This window comes from Neopsephotus bourkii, unplaced genomic scaffold, assembly GCF_033783945.1.
Source record: "Neopsephotus bourkii isolate Nb327-2 ecotype Australia unplaced genomic scaffold, CSIRO-AGI_Nbou_v1 NB_962, whole genome shotgun sequence".
NCBI lineage: Eukaryota > Metazoa > Chordata > Aves > Psittaciformes > Psittacidae > Neopsephotus > Neopsephotus bourkii.
The window spans coordinates 4,136,882-4,159,385 of record NW_026901456.1 but is presented as its reverse complement, the minus strand read 5'-3'; the positions used below and the strand labels follow the sequence as shown (position 1 = coordinate 4,159,385).

At 42.6% G+C, this 22,504-nt stretch overlaps 2 protein-coding genes across 3 annotated transcripts in view; both read right to left on the bottom strand.

The window, feature by feature from the left end:
- MRPS6 (mitochondrial ribosomal protein S6) overlaps positions 1-22,504 on the bottom strand; it is a 46,794-nt gene that overhangs the window by 23,817 nt on the left and 473 nt on the right. Inside the window, exon 2 of the mRNA XM_061359353.1 lies at positions 21,859-22,381. Coding sequence (XP_061215337.1) covers positions 21,859-22,381 — 523 coding nt within the window. The remainder of the gene's footprint in view (positions 1-21,858; positions 22,382-22,504) is intronic.
- SLC5A3 (solute carrier family 5 member 3) lies at positions 213-21,975 on the bottom strand. 2 transcript variants are annotated; one of them, XM_061359081.1, is made up of 4 exons: positions 13,968-14,137; positions 13,264-13,534; positions 12,438-12,779; positions 213-8,614 (listed from the first exon to the last, which is right to left on the bottom strand). In XM_061359081.1, the coding sequence occupies exon 4, from the start codon at positions 8,310-8,312 to the stop codon at positions 6,171-6,173; it is 2,142 nt and encodes a 713-aa protein (XP_061215065.1). In that variant the 5' UTR covers positions 8,313-8,614; positions 12,438-12,779; positions 13,264-13,534; positions 13,968-14,137; the 3' UTR covers positions 213-6,170. The 2 variants fall into 2 exon arrangements, with proteins under 2 accessions (XP_061215065.1, XP_061215064.1); XM_061359080.1 differs by lacking the exons at positions 12,438-12,779; positions 13,264-13,534; positions 13,968-14,137 and adding an exon at positions 21,859-21,975.

Genomic DNA, 22,504 nt, shown 5'->3' with positions numbered 1-22,504 from the left:
TCCCTAGCTTCTTGCAGCTTTAAAGAAACTAGTTTGTTTGGGGTTTTTTCCTCCCCAGATGGCCATACACTTCTTCAAGAGGTATGCCTTTTAATAATGGGGGGGGGGGAAATGGGAAGTATCTTTATACATAGGGATGTGAGGCTTACTAGAAAAGTAAGAACAGCTATGACAGTTAGGGACAGGCTCTCCAAAACAGCTTCACAAATATCTATTCTGTTGTTGTTTGGGTTTTTTTTCTCTATTTTTATTGAAACTTTGTACAGAAGTTTTAAACATTTCCATACAATACTTTTAGACAGGACAAAATGCCATGGTAAAGGAATGTAAACTGCAAGAAACACAGTCTGAAGTATCCAAATACTCTCTAATAAGAGTTTTAGTTTGAAGACTAATGCAGTAGGCAAAATAATATGCATACAGTATACAAAGAACAGTATACACAGGGCCAGCAATGCTAACTATGAAATTTTTGCATCAGATTTACTTCAAAGATTTATAGCAATATGATAATTCTATACACTAGACCAAAATTAATTTATCATACATCGTTTCTATGACAAAAGCTTGTCATTAAGGACAGTAGCAACTTACAATATACTTAAGCTGTATTAATCTCAGTAACACTTCTAAATCTATATTCCTACTACAGTAATTTTTTTCAGTATATTGTCTTATAAGATCTTAACAGACCTTTAAATAACACTTTACCAAAAGAGACCTGGATCCATTATAGCGATCTTATCTACATGCCCATTTGGCTTATTAAAACAAAAACAAACCAACCAAAACACAAGAGACAAGGAAAAAGATGCAGGTTTCAAATGCTCTATGATATCATTTGGTTTTGGTCTGAAATGTAGTTTAGTTGAATAGTTAAAAAAACAAAAAAAAAAAAACACAAACCAAAAAACCCAAAAAACAAACAAACAAAAAAACCAACCAAAAACCAAAAAGGCAGTTCATTAACTGGTATTTTATATAAAATCTGCAGAAAAACACAACAGCAACAAAAAACAGAAGTACTTCACAGATATCTAAAAAAAAAAAAATCAGAGATAAAGGTAAAGCAGCATCACTTTGACACTGTGCTTTAAAAATAAGATGAATGAAGAGACTGCTCTAGTGATATTAGAAAATTTGCTTTCTTCTTCTTGAAGAAGACTACTAACATTTTGCACAGCAACTATTTTTATAACCACCTCATTTAAAAACGTGTATTCATAGACACAGAGAATTGTCATATCATTACCATTTTTGCTCAAAGTGTCTGACTTTACACAGTGAAACTGATAATGCTAAGTGTCACCAGATGTCACTATATCATGAATATTAGAAGAGAAGCAAATGCCTTTAAACCAACACCATAAAAGAAACAATAGAAAGTGTTTTGTAAACAAAACAAACCACTTTGCAAAACAAGAGAGTTCAGAGATCTCACAGTGAAATCAGAAATCCTAATTATATATGTTTACATTCTAGGACTACTCTTTACCTTAGGCCAATTAAAGCACATTAAACCATTTAATTATATACAAACATTTTCTTAAAAAAAAATTAAACCATTGCACGCACATCTGCTTTTTAACACCACATAACAAGGTTAGTTTTATTTTCAAAACAATTACATTTAAGGGCACAGAACATACAGAATACCAAATTAACAGATGAGTATTTTGCTTCACTATACATGCTAAATCCAAAGATTTCCTCAAGAAAGCTAGAGCTTAGCAACTCCAACTTCTTCCATGTATCCTGTTCTCTGAAAGGGAGCATCTCCCAACACCTCCTTTATCTTAGGATTTAAAAAAATATATATATAAAAAAAATAAAGCTGTAAGTTTTAAAGTTGTAAGCATCTTCTGCTTTAAGTGCTCGCACAGAGATCCTTTGATGGCTCTCCCCACTACACTGTAACCTTGTGGGAAATCCTTTCCACCACTCAGTTACAGTACTCTCATGACTTGCATCAGAAGTCTCATGCTGGACCTTCTGGGATTAGGGTGGAAAGGGGAACACAGAAGTAGAGAAGTAGAAAATACACAAGCGGTATACTGAAGGCCATTTTCATTTCTTACAATCTCTCACTGTTTCCTTTCAGGTTCTAGTAAAAGCTAACAGGGAAAAAAAAAAATCATACAAAAAACCCAACCTAAACTTTGGCAGAGAATAGCATCAAATCAGTCATTTAAAAAAAAAAGTTAAATAAGAACAGCCTCCCAAAGCTCTTAAGAAGCCTCTTTTTCAAATAAGAGGCTTCTAACAGATTCCTGGGAGACAATTCAAATAACAGAAAAATAAGTTAAGGAAAGTAACAAAAAAAGGTGTCATTCCAAAATAAGTTTTTCAAGACATCATTCTAAGCTCAAGGCAATAAATAAACCAGCTGCTACAAGACAGAAGCATGTGTCCTCGTGGATCTAACCCTGCATGACTAGCCAGTCCCACCAAGGAGACAGCGAGCCATTAGAATTCATGAAATTGATTGTCCATTATGGGAGACACTTTGTAGTTTTACTGGACCAAAAAGTTGGTGTTTATACCGAAACATTAACCTGGATTAACATCTCTTCCATGTAGATCATGATCAGAAGATGAGCAAAGGCATGTTTACGCTATAAAAAAAAATCCTCAAGCAACTTCTTATACTAAGGTCCATAACACAGGGCAAGGTACTTGCTTACCAACAGACAGTTTGCTTGAAACCTTATATATATATTCATATATATATGGGGTTTTTTTCTAATAAAAGCATTTTATTAAGTGGTCATACTCAGCAAAAAAACATGAGCAAGTTCTGTAACATCTAAGACATGAAAACAGCAAGACTGAAGAGGCTGGCATTAGGCAGAGAGTAGCATAGAAACATTTTTAAATTACTGAAAAAGCACTGGAGAAATAATTTGCTTAAAAGCTTCTTCACAATAACAGGTCTAAAGATGGGGGGGATGCAAAGTATATTAAGATCCTGACTGACTGCCAATTGCCACTGTGATTAATGCAGCAACTTGTTACTTTAGCAAAAGCAAGAAGACATTAACTGGAAGATGGAGTATCTTAGATTCAACAGTCAAAGGTTGCACTGTAACATCTGTGAAGGAGTGTTGACTCCCTACCGCTGTCAAAGGATAACTTCACCATGGATCTGACTGTAGTTACACTGAACAGGATACTGGCATCCTGTATGTTAACCCTTTAAACAGCACTCTCTTTTAAAAAAGCAAATGACTTGGGGGGCAGAGAGGAGGAAAAACAAGCTGGGAAAAACCATTATAAGCAAACCACTCTTCAGGTGGCTATAAAAGCCATGCCTTCAGCTTCATAACCATGTAAGGCACCCTGGGAAAAAAGCAAGCACAGATGAAGCACCAGCAGCCAAGCATAAGGGTCCCTGAGCTAACCTGGCTTCACAGGTTAGGTGGCAATGCATTTGTTAGTACTGAGAGCAGAAAGGACTGGTCGAGAAAATCCAAGTACCAGCTGCTAATAGAAAGACATGCCAAGTTACTAAGGGACAGTGCCTGCTACATGAGTCTCTTTTTCTGCACCAAATCAGACATGTTAGCCAGATCCCAGCCTTTTCAAGAAGATATTGTTGGACTGAGACTTATCTTTACCCTCCACAAGTTATTTTTCATCCCACTAAAATCAATTGCCCTAGGTTACTTTATCCAGCATAGGGAAAAAACATAATAATCAACTGTGTTTTACAGCTTTCTAGCAGTACTGTCCTCCCCGACTCAGCCGACTAATGAAGCAACTTGAGATGCCATTCCCCATTTCACATACTTTGCCATTACAAACAATTTGAAAATACTTTTCCTGAATGAGGCCAGCCACACAAACCGTAGGAAGATGTGTCTCATCACACTGCTGTTAACACCAAGACTGAGGTATGGCAACTCTCCTCTTCTACATATGTTGCAACTGCACTCATACACTTATTCCAGTATTTCCAGTTAAGAACAGTCTGCTTTCCAGCAGCAACAACAAAAAGCAAAGAAAGGCAGGGCATCTTGGCCTCTGTTTAAAGTCTTGGAATGAATGGGATTCAGTTGATTTAAAAATAAACACCAAAACGAACGTACAAATGAAAAAACCACAAAAAAAAAACACACCAAAGAAAATCCCCCAAAAATGGAAGTTAGTAATTTTATCTGAAAATACATATTATACTGATACTACTAAAAGCTATTTGGACGGCCTGCAGCTTACAGCACCACTGTACTGGAAAGCAAATTTTCTCCAGCAGACAAAGGCAGAATGCACCCAAATTTCATCACAACACAACTATTTCACCCATAGATATTGGTTCTTTTGTATGTGCCAAGGAAACATTGCTGGACCCTTGAATCAATGCTGTTGAAGTGTCAGCATGGTCCCTCAGACCATTTCTGGCCTAGCCAGTTCATGCTCTCACAAATCCCCAAACAACTTATAGAGCAAAGACAACTAGAGGAATCATTTTCACAGGAAGCCTGAATATGACTATTCTGTCATGGAGGATAAGGGAGTTTACTACCGCAAGTGCAGCCACACACTGTCAACTGGCCTCTGCACCCAAAAACAGGTCCTGACTTGGTTTAGTGTAAGGGCAAGAACACCAAGGACAGCAACACATTCTCCTGCTTTACCAAGGAGAAGTGGACCTTGTGGTCTGCTGAGCTCCACCAACCTACTGCACACACATCCTCCACACCTGGAAACCATTCATCCCTGCCTTGGGCATCCACCCTTCAGAAGAAAAGAACCTCAGCATCTCTAGACCTACTGATCACCTGGGAAAAGTTTCACTTTTATCTGAAGAATCTTAAGGGCAGACCTCAATTGCTGACACAGATTACAGTTGCACGTGCTCCTTATCTCCTGACACAGAATCCCTCAGGAGTCATTCCTTAAGAAAAAACAAAAGAAAAAAAGAAAAAAGTCTGACAGAGAGAAAGAAGAAGTGGGAAAAAACACGAGGCAAAAGGACTCTGGAAAATAAGGACCGCTTCCACCACCTTCCCTCAGTTCCTTTGCCTCTTGTCTTCCCACTTTGTTTTCTTCCCTTAGATTCAGTGTGCAGCAATAATGGTAGGGATGCACAGTGTTGCCCTTCTAAAATGGTAGGGATGCAGAGTACTGTCCTGTTGAAGGGCAGCATATTGCCCTTCTACACATACACAGCAGTTATTTTACAGTGTGCTTACCAAACTGAAGACATGCCAAGTCTCACACTTCTTTTCCTCATGTGGTAGAACCTATGCAGAGATTTTTTCCCTCTAGAAAGAGGCTAACCCTAATTATGCAGTAAAGGTCTGGACATTGAGGGGTCTGAATAAACAACTCTTGTATTTCAACAGACTACATAACTTAACCAAAGAGTATTTTTTTATCCTTTCCCCCTTCTCCTCCATTGCCAGTTTGTCATCTCCAAGATTTTTGGTTTGTTTTTTCTTTTTTGTCTTTTTTTTTTTTTAATACAGCAACTTTTCAGTAATGGAATTTACAGTGGATTTTCTTACAGAGGAAAAAAGACAGAAAGCTACTAACAGCTATCATGGTTTAAGTGCTACAAGATGAGACAAAATATCTTTCCATTGTTACTATGAGAGAAATGAGAAACTAAAACCATAAAAAACAAAACACAACAACTAACAAAACCTAAAAGCAGTGAACAAAATTAAAGAGTGCCAAGTTGGCCAAGGTAATATAGCTATGTTACAAAGAACAACTACACAGTGATGTGCATCACAGCCCTACATTTAAAAATCTTCCAACACAGCTTTAACCATTTAGATTTTACACATCAGCAAATGATATGTTGTTATCTTAATGCCGACTGAGCTATGTAACTGCCCGACTTTAAACACAGCCACCTTTGGTATATTTATACACATGTACATGGAAAAGACACAAGGTTAGTACTGCAAATAGGAAAAAAAGACAGGAAAAAGACAAAAGGGGGAAAAGACGACACAACAGGCTCTGCTTTTAGCAGAGATAGGACAACATGTCTCAAATGGTCTCTAAGTAGGCTAAAGTTGAGTTGATCTTACAATTATAGCGTAAACGATGCCTGGGTTGCAGTTGTGTTATTTGAAAAGAAAAAAAGTTAAAACAAAACAAAGAAAATCTCTAGAGACCTTCTGTATGTTTAGCCATACCCTTAAAAGTTTACTATTCACTCACAAAGAGAAATAGACAAACATGAATATTCCAAGCGAACAGACACAGACCAGTCCAGTATTTAGTAATAGTTTAACTTTTGGAGTCTCTTCCAGCATTTGTAAACAAACAGTCTCTTCCTCCATCTCCCGAACAGCTCTCTTGTTCATGTTTTTGCTTTTAAAGCCACAGAACCAATCTATGAATTTCAAATGTCTCTCTCTTTCATCAGTCTCTTCCTCATGCTTTTTCTCCCCCATCAAAGCTGCCTGTCCGTTCGAATAACAATCAACTGGTGTCTCAACTTCAGAGTGACTCACAGAAATCACCGGGTTGCTGTCATCTCTGCAAGTAACCAGAAGATTGATATCCTCCGGCTTAATATTTTTAATGTTTTCTTCCGATTTGCCATTTGGAATTATATGGTTAGCGTTTTCATTGCACTTGAGGATGCTCTTTTCTTGCACTTTGTACAGCTCCCCCTTTGCAGCGCTCTCTTTCACATTCCTGTTTTTCACGGCCCAGAAAGTGGTTGTCCGAACCTGCTCCTTCGTAGGTGGAGGTGTGAGGAGGCTTACTATGAAGGTCACAATCCCAGTGATCCAGAACAGAGTTGTCGCAACATACATGTAATGGATGTTTTTGATAAAGCTTGGCCTAGTATCTGGCTGGTTACACTCGGGAGCACGATAGATAAATGCCAGTATCAACCGGATCGCTCCAAGAACAAACCCAGCCATTCCACCATAGAAAGCCCCCTGCTCATTGCAGCGTTTCCAAAAGATACCCATAAGAAACAGAGCAGCCACTGGGGGGGTCAAGTAGTCTGCTACCTCTTGGATATAAAGGTACATCTGCCCACCTTGCATTTCTACAATTATCGGGACCCAGGCAATGCTTATAACTACCATGAACGCGACAAAGACTCTTCCTACAATCATCAGTTCTCTAGACGTTGCGCTCTTCCGAATGAGCTTGTAGACATCGAGTGTGAATATGGTGCTGGCACTGTTGAATATAGAGTCCAAGTCACTCATCAGTGCAGCAATCATCACAGCCATCATCAGTCCCCGCAGACCAACCGGCACAAGTTTCATCACCAAACGTGGGTAGGCAATGTTAGAGCATCCCGCTCTGCTCCCGCAGACTTGAAAACAGTGTTCTGGGTTAATGCAGGCGATATCATCTGCAAACAGGATTCGTGAAATCATTCCTGGGACAACTATAATAAACATCGGCAGCAACTTTAAGAAGCCTGCCATCAGAGTGGATCCTTTGGCATGAGCAATGTTTTTTGCAGCTAAAACTCTCTGAACTATGACTTGATCGGCACACCAGTACCAGACAGAAGCCGGAGTCTGTCCCAGCAGAAATCCAGGCCAGGGAATATCTTCATCTGTTGGCTCACGCAACATTTTAAGAGCATCAGGCTTTGGGTCAACATTGCAGGAATTGGTATTGGAAATGTTGTAGGTTAACAAGATAGACGTAATATTTGGCGACGCTAGCATGTACCTTCTTTTAACTTCTTCAAACCCACCAACCTCCATAATACTTATGATCATAAGTGTGAGGGCACCAATAATCATAAGCAGAGCTTGAAGCGTGTCTGTGTAGATGACAGCCACAAGACCTCCAGTCACAGTCAACAGTGCAGTCATTCCAATAAGGAGGATAACTGACAAATAGAGGTTCCACCCCAGCGATTCTTGAATAAAAAGTGCCCCTGAATACAAGTCAACTGAGAGTTTGGTGAAGATATAAAGAATTAGAGACAATGCTGCAAAATAGATTTGAATTCTATGCCCTCCAAAACGCTTGGACAAGTATTCAGGCATGGTGTATACTCCCGACCGGATGTAGACTGGGACGAAGACCCATCCTAAAAGCTGCAAAAGCATTAAGGCGTTGAATTCCCATGCACCTACTGCAAATCCACTTGCCGCTCCAGATCCTGCGAGCCCAATGAAATGTTCGCTTCCAATATTGCTCACAAATAAAGATGCACCAATAGCTACCCAGGTCATAGAACGCCCTGCCAAAAAGTAGCCACTTACGGTGCTCCGATTGTATTTCCACATGGCAAAAAAACCTATGCACATTACAAGCACGAAGTACAGCACCACAATGGCAATGTCTGCTGTTTCCAAAGAAGCCCTCATTTTTGTAAACAAAATGCCTTCGCACAGCTGACGTCCACTTCTCGCCCCCCAGCAAATGTCTTTTAAGCAACACGTGAACCAGTTAACATATATCAACACTGTGGATCAAATTCTTTGTCCCTTGGTTTGCTGTCCTGATGCTGGTGGTTGTGGTACATTTACTTTCTCCGCTTCTCAAATGGAAATTTGGAACTTAGCACGCACTTTTAATCCACATTCCACAAGAGCATCAGCCTTAACTCAGTTGATGTAGGAGAAATTCTTAGTTGCAGCTAAGTTTAGTGAGGCCTACTGTACCAACCCTGCAAGGCAGCAAAGACAAAAGACAAAGATTGAATTAGAGAAGAATTTCATGAAGTAATGAGAAAAAATTTGAAGTCGAGTAAAACAATGACTGAACACCACAGACTTTTTTTTTCCCCCTTATATTTTCTGCTGTATTTATGCAATCCATAACAGACATAATTAAATAGTTGTAGAACTAAGCAGCAATGCCTTCTACTAGTCAACTTTAATGCTTACAAGTACTTTAAGGGACGCAGCAATTCTGGAGTACAAAATGACCCAAATTCCCCACAAGGCAAGGAACAGAAATATATTTCATTTTTTCTTTAGTCTCACAAGTCTATTTCTCAAGTCATTAAATAGCCCTTCCTCTTTCAAGCAATCTTAGGGAAATAAAAACCAAACAAAAAACAACCACTAAGGAGCATTAACCTGGCTAGTCATTTTCTGTATTGCTCTAGCACTGCACCCCACAAATCTTCATAGATCCTGGCATCACATACATGCATTTGAGACACCAGCTGGCTGCTAGAGCTAAAAATCAAAGTGATGTTGCAATACTGTCAAAAACACAATGTAAATTTAAGATCAGCTGAAAAAAAAAATAAAAAAAATCAAGGTTATTCAGATGAGCTTGGACCCGTCTGGAGTACAGATGACTTATATTTTACTCTGAAAGCTCTTCATACAATATCCCATGTAATCCAGGTGAAGAAAAAGTCCCATTCAAACAAAGGGCAAAATCAAAACAATGCCTGACATCTGGCTTAAGGGTATTTCTGTCTGCTATGAGCATTTTGATCCTCACGCCCGCATGGTTTCAGCATTTTTTGGGAGCACCCTACGCACATGGGAGAGAACCGGATGGATTTTGTAGCAGTCACAGTTGCTAGGATGCCAGGAAACAGTTCCCAGCATTAACTATGTGTATCCAAGCACTAAGAGGATCACTAACATCAGAGGTAGAGAGTTTCGAGGCAAAGCATACCCTGCCACTCTATTCCTGAACCCTCAATCACACCCAATTCTACCCAAGCATGTCAGGAAACAGGCACTCATTTCAGCAAGCAGGTCTAAAGTGCTCAAAGGACACAAGGGGATAATATGACTTGCTAGCAGACAACCAAACAGGTTGGAGAGGAAGAGGCTCTGAAGAGCTGCACAGTAGCTCCTACTTCTGCTATGAAGACAGGATAATCCTATCTCCTTCTACATGTTGGGAAGTATCCTCTACCTATATACCCCTGTCCTGGCTATATACACCCAAACCTTTATGGGTTTAGAGAGTGCTGGACATAGGATTTTTCTGCTTCCTACACCAAATGTGCACAGCAATGGGAAGACCAAAGCAAAGAACTCATTTAGTCTAAAAATCAGAACTGAAACCTTTAGTATTCAAGATTATTACAGAACAGTAAGGAACACGGTCTGACTCCATTCCTCTTTCCCACCCACTGGTAAAAGTAATATAGGCACAGAAATTAAATAAATAAAATAAAATCACTGCACTGGATCTTTTTTCCTGACCGTAAGGTCTGCCAGCCTTTGAAGTCTTACAAGCAACAGCTTCAGGCATCCCCCCTTCCACTTCAGTTGTAGAAGTGCTTCAGCACTATGTGGAAGCTCACATTTCCTTATTAATTCATCTATGATTAACTAAAGCAATCATGTAACATTCTAGTATTTGGGTGGGCTCTTGTTCAGCATCCCTCCAGCATATTCATTATGTTAAAAAAAAATAAATAGAGAACAAATAAAACCATTACAAATTCTCAGAGAGACCACAATAAAAACTACAGTCAAGGCTGAAAATGCAGACATCCCCCCCTCTACCTTACTTTGTGCATTACTAAAGGTAGCAATGGTGCTGATGCAAGAACATGCACTTCTCATTAAGAAAAATGTATTTTTAAAACAGCTTACAGCAAACCACAACTTCAGCCTTGACAAATTCACATTCATGGTATTCATATAAGCTGGTTGTTTTCAAGAGTAGTTCAGAATCAAAAAAGATAACAAGGGTTCCCCATCACCACCACTAATCCACATGAGAATACAGATATTCATTCTGCAGAAGTTATAGCCAATAAAGAGAATACGGAGACATGGCACAGCATGGACTGATTACAGTAGTGTGCTAAATTTATCATGCTCATAAGCCTCAAACCACAGACGTATTTTAAATCCTTACACAGAAGGATTCACATTTACCCTCACCCACAAATGAAGTGGTACTTAAATGGTCTATTAGTTTAATCCAGTACAACGTTATGAACACTTCAGATCATATGACATTATCGCATACAAGTATAACGTACTATTCTTGGTTTTGAGCACTTCTGAGTAACACTTTAATAGTTTTGCATCTTTTACTATATTCAGTAAAGTTTTCAAATGCAACTACATTTCAATGTTTATACCAAAACTGTAAGCATTTTAAAGAAAGGGGAAGAAGATACTTTCCTCAAACTGGAAAGAAGGAAAAGTACCACATCGAAAACTCAGAGGAATGGGCAAACTATGGAAATAGTAATAATTGGTATTTTCCCTCTTCTATTGTCCTGTTTCATTACTGGAAAATATTAGACTTGAACGTTAGTTCACTTTCCACCATCTCCCCTGTATGTTAATCAATGACCTTGCAAAACTATATTATACTGTAACAAACAAAAAAATATTTGTTAAAACTACATCTATTTGATACAAGAGGTACCAAGCCCATAGCAGAACTACTACAACCATGTTTAATCCCACTGAAAAGTGTGCAAGTATTAGATGCAGCTGCCCTTGAATAAATTGTGACATTTCTCAATTAGGATACTTTGCCAAACTACAATGGGCTCATTCTAACCCAGATAAACAATACATGAAGTTTCCTGAGCATTTCCACCTCAAGGCACAGCCAGACCATGCATTTGAAACTATCAGCCTACAGGGACCTGAAACATCACCTTTGTAATCAACATTTGAATTCTGCAGGGCTTAGCTTGCTTGAGCAGGAAGGTGGAAAGTTTTCAGTAGCTGCTACAAATCTGCTGCACTGTCACTAAATTACTGTACTAAAGTAGCTTCTTGTACCAATTTCTTATTAGACCTAATTCTAAAATAACCCTGGAACTTTTTTCATTACAAAAATGAGACTCGTCCCTCTGAACTTTCAGCAAGTTATGACCTCAAGTCTTAAGAAGGACTTTTGAGACGCCCCATGCGAGTTTAATCTCAAATTATTAGAACAGCATTACATTGTGGCACTGACAGAAAACAAAAAAGACAGAAAGACTGCACTGCTGCCAAGGACTGATTTTTTTTTCCCCCAAGGCTGTTTTCTGGCTGGATCATATCAAAGACACAAAACAATGTGCTTCCCTCTTGTCTGAAGATAGAGGGCTACAGCTCTGGTGAAACAATGCATATGTCTCTCCAATGGGCAGCCTGTCCCATAATAAAAAAAAAGAAAGTCTCAAGCAATTCCCTGAAGAGATACCAGATAATGTGAAGCAGATTTAGGGTGGGATTTTTAGGAGAAATTTTTATGACTGTTTTGAAGGAAAACTTTCTCCACAGTGCTTTTCTAATAAAACAGGTCTTTAAGCACGCCAGAATCTAACTGCTCCAGCCCTAAAGCAACTATTTGTTTTCTGCTTAGTGTATTTCTCTTCTCAGCAGATGGGAAGTTTCTCAGTTGACTTTCCTCTTCTTTTACAGTTAAAAAAAAAAAACCCACAAAAAAACAATCAGTCCCAATGGTAAACGCTTTAAGGGTTATTTTGAGGATGCAAATGCCCACATATCACATAGGAGCGTCCACTCCTATTATTTGTTCACAAATAAAGTACATACTTAACTGTTTTCCTAGACTTCAAAGTAGTTTTGAGGCTCTTTCTTAGAAGCAACAGATTTCTTCTCCACCTTCTTCAAGCAGCGGTTATGTTAACTCACACTGGTAGCATTTTACCTATTGGACAGCTACCTTGCATGGAAGAAATATACCCACATCATCAGGGTCAACAACTACACAGAAAACAACAACAACCCAACAATCTCTTATGCCTTGAGCAGGCCTGTACAACGTCCAACGCCCTGAGTGTGTTGGCTGGGCTGCTCCACAGCAGGCTACCTGCTAGAGACACGCAGGTCAGTTCCTACCTGCTCGACAGCAAACACAAGGCATTCTGAGGTAGCCTATCTCCGAGAGAAAAACAAAGAAGAAAAAAAGAAAAAAAGAGGAAAAAGCTTCATTCCATTTACTGCAGCACTCTAGAATATGAAAAAGAAGCACAGATGTTCTTCATGGAGTAACTGATACAAATAACTGAACTGATAACAATAACTGAATAACAGATACTTGTCCTTATGTAATACACGCCCTTGAGAAAGCAGAGGCCATCCCTGCAGCTGCTGAATAGGGCACTAAACATCCAGGACCGCAGTTTCAGGACTTTCCCTTGTAAACCAGGAGCTAAGGAATAAAGCTGGGCAGGAATCCCACCTGAGACAAACAGCGTATGTCACAGGAAGCAGGAAAGCTCGGAGGCACAAGTTGACCTGTAGCATCTGGTAAGTAACTTCAGTTAAGGGTCTGGACTGGCATTTCCAGGAGCTCAACAGGCTGAAGTAGAAAAGTACCATATTTACAAGTTACCCAAACCAGCAATGCCTGACTAACCTGTTTGCCACATGTGCTCTGCTGCATCAACACTTCTGCTGGCCTTCGAGAACACAGGTGCCCCAGAGGCAACTCTACAGATCATCACTAGCATAAAAGTTCAATCTGAGGTGCAAGGTTCAAGTCTGTCACTCAAAGGAGTTATGAACACACAGTGCATTTTTTTGTCTGAGGTATCAGGAATCGCTCCAGTCCTGGTCTTCATTTAACTGCAGCATCAGAAAAAGAAGCTTGCTCCTCAACACATTCTTCTCGATCCTTTTCTAAAGGACTGCTGAAGGAGACATGAGACAAATAAGTAACCTCACAGCATGCAGTTCAGCAGAAGAAATAGAACAACACTGCATTTGCCATTCAAAAATGTAATGCTACTATTACAGAAGCAGTTACTGGAGCTCTGTAAGGCCAACTGAAGCTGAAGAGCACTGTGACTGTCAGTTTTAGAGCAGCAGATCAATATAGTTGGTTTTTTGTTTTTACCATTCTTCCCCCCGTCCCAAGTGTACATACCCATTTAGGTCTCCCACCAAGTCATAAATTAAAGAGAGGGGGAAAAAAAAAAAGGCAGAAAGAGGATGCAGCTTTATGGCAGTGCTCATTCAGCACTCTACTACAGTATTGTTGAACTGCAAAGCAAGAGGAAGATCGCTTATTTTCTGAAACAAACATCACTAGCAGTGTCTCAGCAAGCCACTTCTTGCCACTGCCTGTGGCATGCACATTTGAATGGTTTCTTTTGCTGTGAGTCAGTCCCCAGCACTGTCAGGAATAATGGATTTATTTGCTTCCACTGTTCTTCCAAAAAACTCCAAACAACTAAAGGGAAAAGGGGGGTAGGGGGGTTAAGCTGGGGACAGAAGAAAGGAGATAGTTCCTTCTTATTTGTTTAAATAGACACCAGAAAGACTATCTTCTCCACACCTACCAAGACATACTGTAGTTACCTTACTTGGGTCTTAAGACTAGTCCATCAGGTTAAGATAAATTGACTATTAGTTTAAAGAAAACATGTAGGTAAGAACTTTCTCTTCCCCTCAGCAGCCCAAAGAATCAGCTTGTTCACATGGGTGCCAGATGTTATCTGGGTTCTCTGAAGAAAGCAGAAAGTACAGCCACCACTTAGCATTGCTGAGGAACTGGCCTGCTCTTCCCTGGCAGGTAAACAGAATCATTCATGCCTCTGCCATAACAAGCAGATCACCACCAGAGGCTCAGATGCTCAAAGACAGGTTGCCACTGCAAGCAGCTCCATCCTTCAGCACAGGAACCATGCTTTTCTTTGCAACTGCAGATGACATTCTTCCTTCTACACAGGAACTGGAAGCAGAACAGGACAGAGGGTACTGAGAAGGCACATGGTCAACAGTAACCAAGAGCACAACAGAGCAAACAGGTAAAGCAAGCCATTTAACAGAGGTGGGAAGAGATGTCTCCTCCAGGAGATGGCAGTCAGGCAGAACTTCCCTGCCGGGTAAGTGTGCCAAGACATCAGCTTGCAAACTAACCTGGATTCTGCAGAGGGACACTGAGCCGAAAGACTCAAATTCCTTCTTGTGGCAACTAAAGCTCAGAAGCACAATCATTTCACTGCCACTGGCAAGTACTATTTACCTAAATTAATTCAATGCATTACTTAGTCACTAAGAGCAACAGCAAAAGAATGGGTAAAGCAAGCATAAACACGCAAGCTTTTCATTTCTGTAGAGGATTTGAGACCATATAATCAAGTGTTCCAGACATCAAGGACCAACATTACCACCCTGTAAGAAGCACACCATCAGAAAGTGTTGCAGAAACTCCACCACTACTGAAGATGAAGGTTTTCTTTAGCTGCAAGGTACAAATATGTGATCCAGTTGGTGAGACCCTCCAAGATGCCTAGTCTGCTGGATGCTCTTGCACCTTCCTCATGATTTTAAGGTATCAAAACAAGATCTTGGCTATAAAACAAGTGGTGCTATTCTACATCAAGCTTTGTAATTACCTGTATTAAAAGCTAGCAAGCATCGATTCTAATAGTATCAAACACATCAACTCCACTGAACACATTCCCTTCCTCTATCCATGCTCTGCATGTACCTTTGTTTTTAATTATTATTCCATAGGTATTTACATAACCGAAGCACAAGGGCTGGCTTGCAAGTGGGCAAACCAGAATTAAACAAACAAACAAAAAAGCAGACTAGTTTCTATGTAGTTCCCCACAATTGTATTTCTAGGATTTATGACCTTCCTTCACACTATCCGCTTCTTTCCTTCCCCTCTCTCAGAAGCAGTGATGCATTTTCTTTCATTTCCAGCACCAGTATTTGCACTAATGCTCTCACATTACAGGTCCTTCTCTTGTACAGGTCTTGCCTTACTTCCCATATTTTTACTTCCAATCTTCCCTGTTCCACTCCTGTATAATTAGTTATGTTTTGCAGATTTGTCTTCCCTTGTACTTTTCCCCCTTTCACCTTCTTATCAGCTTTTACACAGCATGTTGTACCAGAATGCTCTACCGGTCATATTCCTCCTGATCCATTGGGCAGCCCAGTGGCTCCTGCTGCCCTCGGATAAGCAGCACAGAGGCTAGTATATGCAGCTCTATCAACCAGCTGCTTCCACATAAGCAACAATTGCCAAAGACTTGTAACAGAAGAGGCCTGGGCAGCTGTGCATCAAAGAATAATCTTGCTTTTTATCAGAGCAGGCTCCTAAGTTACTAGATCAATAATCACCAACAACCAAAGTAATTCTGGGGTGGAAACTGCCAACGTTATGGCTCTGGAACAGGAGAATTGGAGAAATCAGCTCCTGAAAGAATACATAAAGAAAGCACGAACCTTCATCATTACCAAATATGCATGATGTATTGGAAGAAAGGAAACATACGCACATTCATATTTGAATTTAACAGTAGATTCTAAGCAATATGATTGATATCTTTAAAAATGAGTCACTTTTGAGGTTTTTTACAATAATGGAGAGCAATAATGCTATTTTATCACAACAAGTTCTCCTTGCTTTATCACAACAAGTTCTCCTGCTGAAGGACAGAATCTGCTCGCATGCCAAAGTTTATAAACCATCTCCCTGTTCACGTACATGGTACATCCACATGTATACATATGCACAGTGAACAAATTATGAGAGATACAGAGCCAAGAGAGGAGAGCATGTTGTTAATTAGGCAACAGGAGCAAGAAATCTTATCTGAAAGGTTAAGCAGCCATTTCCTTTCACAGAAGAGGGGCTAGCCAAATCCCACCCAAGTCTGCCAACAACAGCATGGACACAAGGGCCTGCCCATAGTCCTGCCGCAGCACTCAGGCTTGCGGCTCTATAACTTAAGGAACAAGAGTGGCAAAATTAACCAGGGCATCCCATTACCTACGCTTATTGAAGCACACCACTCAATACACTGCAGAAGCCAGTGTAAACCAAGAGGCTTTCCAGTCCATTATTCTTACCATCAGCTTAGTACTCACTTTGGACATCTTTGCCAAATTCACCTGTCAACTACCTGCTATAAAAGGGCTTAAGCTATCTTTCAGAAGAGAATAAACCTCTACCTCCCCCAAAACCAAAGCCAGGCACATACCCCACAGTTAGCAGAAACTTAGAAAAGGACCACTCTCAAGTCTGAAGATTGAAAAAAGGCAGACATCGACCGAGAGGGTATCATTCTGAAATGCTGTCTGCATAACACGCTTAAAAATCCAGTTCTTATGGAAATACTTAAGGCAGAAAACAAAAAGCTGAATCCTACAAGCAGAGTCAATGCTAGATCTTCTAGTCTTCCAGTCTTGTCTTCTAGTTCCAACTCTTTGGTCTTCTCAGCACTAGCCCAAACACAAGGGTCCCTCCCTGCTAGGCATCCTATTGTGAAGAGCAGCCTGTTTCAGCCAACTAAAAAGTCAAAGGAAACAGAGGAAAACTTCTGTGTAATTTTAACCTGCTTAGTAAAGGAGAGAGGCAGGGAATATGTAAAATTCAACTGCAGGAACAGGTAGGTTCACCAAACAGGAAAGAAAATAAAACCAGTATCCGCCTGCTCACTGCCTTTCCGTTCTGCCCCACTTCTTCCTAGCAACTACAATATCAAAAGCCCAATTGCTGCAGCTGCCTACGCAGCAATTAAGTGCAATATTCAAGATGTCAAGCAACACTACTGCCCATTACTTTGGCTGTCCTAAAATAGATAGTGAGCTCCACAGCAGGTAGGGAATTTTTGAAACATGGCAATCCACTCCAAAGGCAACAAACAGACGCTGAAGACAAGTTATGTTGTGTGAACATGCCAGTCAAACTGAGAGCCCAGATGCATTGAGGTGGGTGGATGGGTCCACTAGTCTAATCAGGTTTTAGACTATGACACAATACTATGTATTTGTCGTCTGTTACAGGTGAAGTGGGGGGGAAAATATGTCACTAATAAGATATCGATACGCTTCATTTTTAGTGAATTACTCGAATATAAAGTGTTTTCAAACTGCCCATTCACTTCAGTTCCAGTTACAAAGTAGTTCTGTTGCAGACGGGTGTCCCCGCTAGCAAGAGTCGAGCAGCACCAAGAGCAGCATGGCAATACCGCCACCTCCTCTGTCTGTCCTAGGTTCCCCAGGATGCCAAATTTTCTTGGAGGGTATCTCGCATTGCCGCCCTGTGGTCAGTCTGTAAAACAGCATCAGAGCAATAGGAAGCCATTTCCAGCTCTTCCTTCCCTTCCCTCCTCCTCCTCCTCCCCCCTCACCCCCCCCCACCCCCCCCCAAACTTCCTTCCCCCGGGCTCTCGAGAGCGTTTTGGCAGAACGAGGATAGGAAGAGGAAGCCTCTCTGAAAAGCTCTCTCCAGCCAGCCACAACTCCTGCTAATGCACTAGCGTGTCACTACCCTTTCCTGCTGAAGGTCCTGCCCTTGCCACAGTCCCCCAGCTGAAAGCCAAAGATGACTCTCCTGGGAGAAAGACAGAAATAATTAGAGTTCATCTTTTGCTATGAATAGTAAAGTTCAGAACATGAACAGCTGTGTCTTCATTTTGCACCTCTACCTTCACCACAACTGTGGTCTTTCACTCAGGCTCTAAAGGGTAGGCAACATGTTGTTTACATATGTCTGCACGAAACTGATAGCAAGCCTGCCATTAAACTCCCCAAGCTCACCATAGAATTTGTCATTTGCATGTTGGAGTTGAGAAAGACACACACGTGGGCAAAATTCATTATTTCCACTCTAAGTTCCAGTCACTTCACTGGCCTCATACCTTCCTTTGTCCAAGCATTTCCTCCATATACTCAACACATGGAGGAACACAGTCCAAGCCCTCCCTGCAACTACTCTTTGAATACAGTGATACCACAGAGAAGTATGGGGTTTTATTTATTCTGGGGTGCTTTTTTATTTTTACATTTTTTCTTACTGTTTTCCTAAGAGTCACTGACTGGGGTCTCTGCTGATCAAGGACTCTGTCCACAGGCAATTTACAAATACAGTATTTCTAGTGTAAGTCAGTTACCTGCTCAAACACTACCTACACAACAGGACAGAGGTCACAAGCACTTGTGACAAGTACATGCAGACAACTGATGACAAAGTTGGAAAGTAAAAGTTTCTCCCTTTGCCGCTTTTCCCTACCCCCCAGCCTCTGGGTCTTGCATTTTTAAGACAGAAAAGGAAAGCTGAAGAGTCTGCCAAGCAGACACAAGAGCATCAGGCAGGTCATGCTTGCCCTGTGCCCATGCTGAGGCTAGCTGTATAGGGAGATCAGCTGCACAGCAAGCTCCACAGCTCACAGCAGAAACCACATGCAGGAGCAGAACGAGGAGGAATCCCCAACTTGAACACAAGCAGTGCTAGGGAACAGAGTTTACAACAACAATAAAAGAATTTGAGGGATTTATTCTGCCTTGATCTATTAAAATGCCAAGGTAACTATTAAAAGCAATTGTGGGTAAGGAAACCCCACAGAATCACAAAGTTTGCTCTGAAGAGAGCCGTGAAAGTCTACCAACCTTAACTATGAGAAGGTTTGCACTCAAGCTGCCAGGGAGCTCACAGGAATTAGTGACAGCCCTGAAGGGCAATGAAGCTGAGCAGCAGCGGCTTACTTTTTTCTTTTCCCTGCAAGGCAAGGGAGCTATCAGAGGTGAGGAAGGATGCCACAGACACCAACAGAGGAGTCAGCGCTTGCTCAAGGCTCAGACTAAAGCAGGCACTGCAGCACACGGCCACTGCACAGAGGGACTGACACAGCAAGACAGTGAACACCTTGCCCGCAGTAGATTCATTGAGAAATGCTGGTGTCAAGAAGCAACACAATTTATTCAGGCCTGTACGTGATCTCCCCAACTTGTAAAGGAAGGAGTTATTTAGTCACTCCATAATTCCAGACTGGTTTATCAGCCACACATTCAGGTCTCCATGTTTTGGCTAACTGAAGTTAGCGTTCCAGTTGAGATTATGCACTGCTAAGGGGGTCATTAAAGTAACCTCTTTCCCAGGATTCAGCAGCACCATGAAGCATATAACCACTACAGGAATTTTTTTCCAAGTGTTCTCATTACACAAGAGCAGCAGCAGCAAGATACTGGAACACACAAAAAAAAGCACCTACATCTGGTGTACTGTCAACAGCAACAAAAAAAAAAGAAGCATCTAGAATACAACAGGTGTAGGTTAAAAACAACAGTACACCTGAACCAAAACTTAAGCAGTTTAACATAATCATGGAATTGAAAGAACACTTTAAAATACATCTATCAGGAAAGACTATACTAGAGTTAAACTTCAGAGGAGAACGTTGCAAACGTTAAAACCTGAGGGCATCCATGCTCATTAGAAGCATCTTGCAGCTAAAAGCTTAACCCTGAATGCCTGTGCTCAGATCTTAGGAACCAATGATCCTTTGCACCAGAAAGCACTCCCTGACATCCTTTCCGAGTAGCCAGTTCATTTGTATCTCGGCATTATGTCATATTTGCTACACTTTATGCCCTGCTCCGCATTTATAGTGGCTGCACAGCATAATACATCTCCCACACTAACAGCATGTTCACAAAAAGCATCTCAACGCCTTACCTATAGCTCATACACTGATGCTTAGGGGGGCGGGGAAAAAGAAAAAATAATTACATGTTGACAACCCAAGTTCAAATGCATCGTGTTTTGTCAGAGCAAATGCTGCTCTGCGAGGCAGTGCAGCAATGTCACCAGATTTTTTCTCCCTGTTGCTGTATTTCTCCACTAGAGGACTCACCTGAGAAGTCTACTACAAGCTTCTGCAGTTAAGCCGTTAAAAAAAACCAATCCCGACATGTGGATGGTACATGTAAAATGAATGGAAATGTACTAGTAGATGTAGCACATACAACACATGAAGACATGCTCCTATAACTACAGAAGAAATACGGCAAAGCTATTTAGCTTCCTGATATTTTATGACAGGTACACATGTTCATTTAAATGAAGATTAAATGTGAGAGCAAGCATGTCTGTGCTGGGTCAGATCAGAAGGCTACAGCCTAGCAGAAGTGCTGCCACATTCCAACACCAGCACTGCATATTAAGCTGGAAAGTAGCAGATAAACAAAGGGTAGAGAAGGTGGCAAAGAAGGGCTAGTATCAGCTATTATTTCCCAAATAAAGGGTCCCCTATACACAGAGGTGCTTCTATTTTATTATTTCTATACACAAGTGCACACACCCCCTGCACAGATTCAGCTCTCGTAAAACAGAGCATCACATAACCTCACCAGCTCACACCACGGCTTATCATCATGCCACCAAAAACAGCGGCAACGGCTAGCAACCTTTGCGGTGGATGATATGGGGGAGCCGTATCAGCGGAGCTCAACTGGTGTTAGCAACGGCAGGGAAGTAAAAATAAGGAATAATTAATTCTTGAGACTCCCCTAGTACGGAGGGGGCCAGAGAGGAGAGGGGAAGCTTGCCAGAGCAAGCCCTCGCTCTGCCCCACTGAGGCTGCCCGCAAGGCCTCGCAGTGAAGAGGGGACCTAGCGTGGGGCTGCTGCGAGCTAGCGAGGTGCCCAGCAAAGCCATAGCAGGTGCTGGGGGAGGGGGGGAGATGAGGCACTAAGGCACCCGGCAATGGGAAGCTTTGGTGCTGCAGAAGGAGAGGGGGCCTTGCCTGCACCAACGCATAGGGGCAAGGAAAGGTTGACCGGCACCAGGCAAGGGGCAGGGAGGGGAGGGCGGGATAAGAGAGAAACGCATCGATTTCGCGCAGCGGGGGATCTGCTTACCTGCGGACCAAACGGGAGGGGGGGAAAGAAGGTGACTGCGGCTCGAGAGCAGCAACTAAGCAAACTCTCCAAGGGAGCAGGGAGGAAGGAGAAAAAGAGGAAGAGGAGGGAGAGCAAAGAGACACATGGGGAGTCCGAGGCGCCTTGTGCGGCCCCGCTGCATGGCGCGGAAGGAGAGGCCAGGGAAAGCAGCGCTCGCTCCCGGGAAGGGACCGGCCGCGCCGTCCCGTGCCCCACCGGGCAGCACGCGGTGGCAAGAAAAGGCACTGAGGGGACGCCGGGGGCAGGGAGAGAGTGTCTGCCGGGTCCCACCTGGCTCCCTCCCCCCCGTCTCCCCTCCCTCACTCACCCTCTGCATGACTTTCACGATCAAAGCCAGTTCATAGCGGGGCATCTTAGAGCTGGCTGTGGCGGAAGGAGCGGGGATGCGGCGGGTCAGAGAGTGGGGAGGAGGGGGCAGCGATGCAGAGAGGAGGGGAACCGGAGGAGGAAGGCGCGGTGCTGGCAACGGCTCCTGCCCGCGCGGCTCCCAGGCTGCACAGACACCCAGGCGGGCAAGCGGGCGGCGCGGCTTAAAGGGCGCCGGCAGCTGCGCAGGCTCCGCCGCACCGCCCCCTCTCCGCGCCAAGCGCCGCCTCCGCCGCGCACACGCCCGCCTGCCGGGGGGCTGCCACCGCCCGCAGGCTGCCCCGCCGCCCGGGTCCGGGGAGAAGGGGGCCTGGCCGGCAGGGAGGGAGGGAGAGGAAGGGACCCTAGCCGCCGGGGAGCGGGCCTGAGCCGGGCTGGCCGCGCCGCAGGCACCGCCTCCGCCCCCACGCGGCGGCTCAGGGCCTGCGCCCGCCTTCCCGCCGCCGCGGCGGTGGCTGTGGCTGCTGCAGGGAGTGGAAATTTCCACTGTGTCCGCCCCCTCGCTCTCCCCCCGCCGCACACACACACACACACACACACACACACCCGAGACCGCACATGCTGGGGGGGGAGGACAGTGCAGGGGG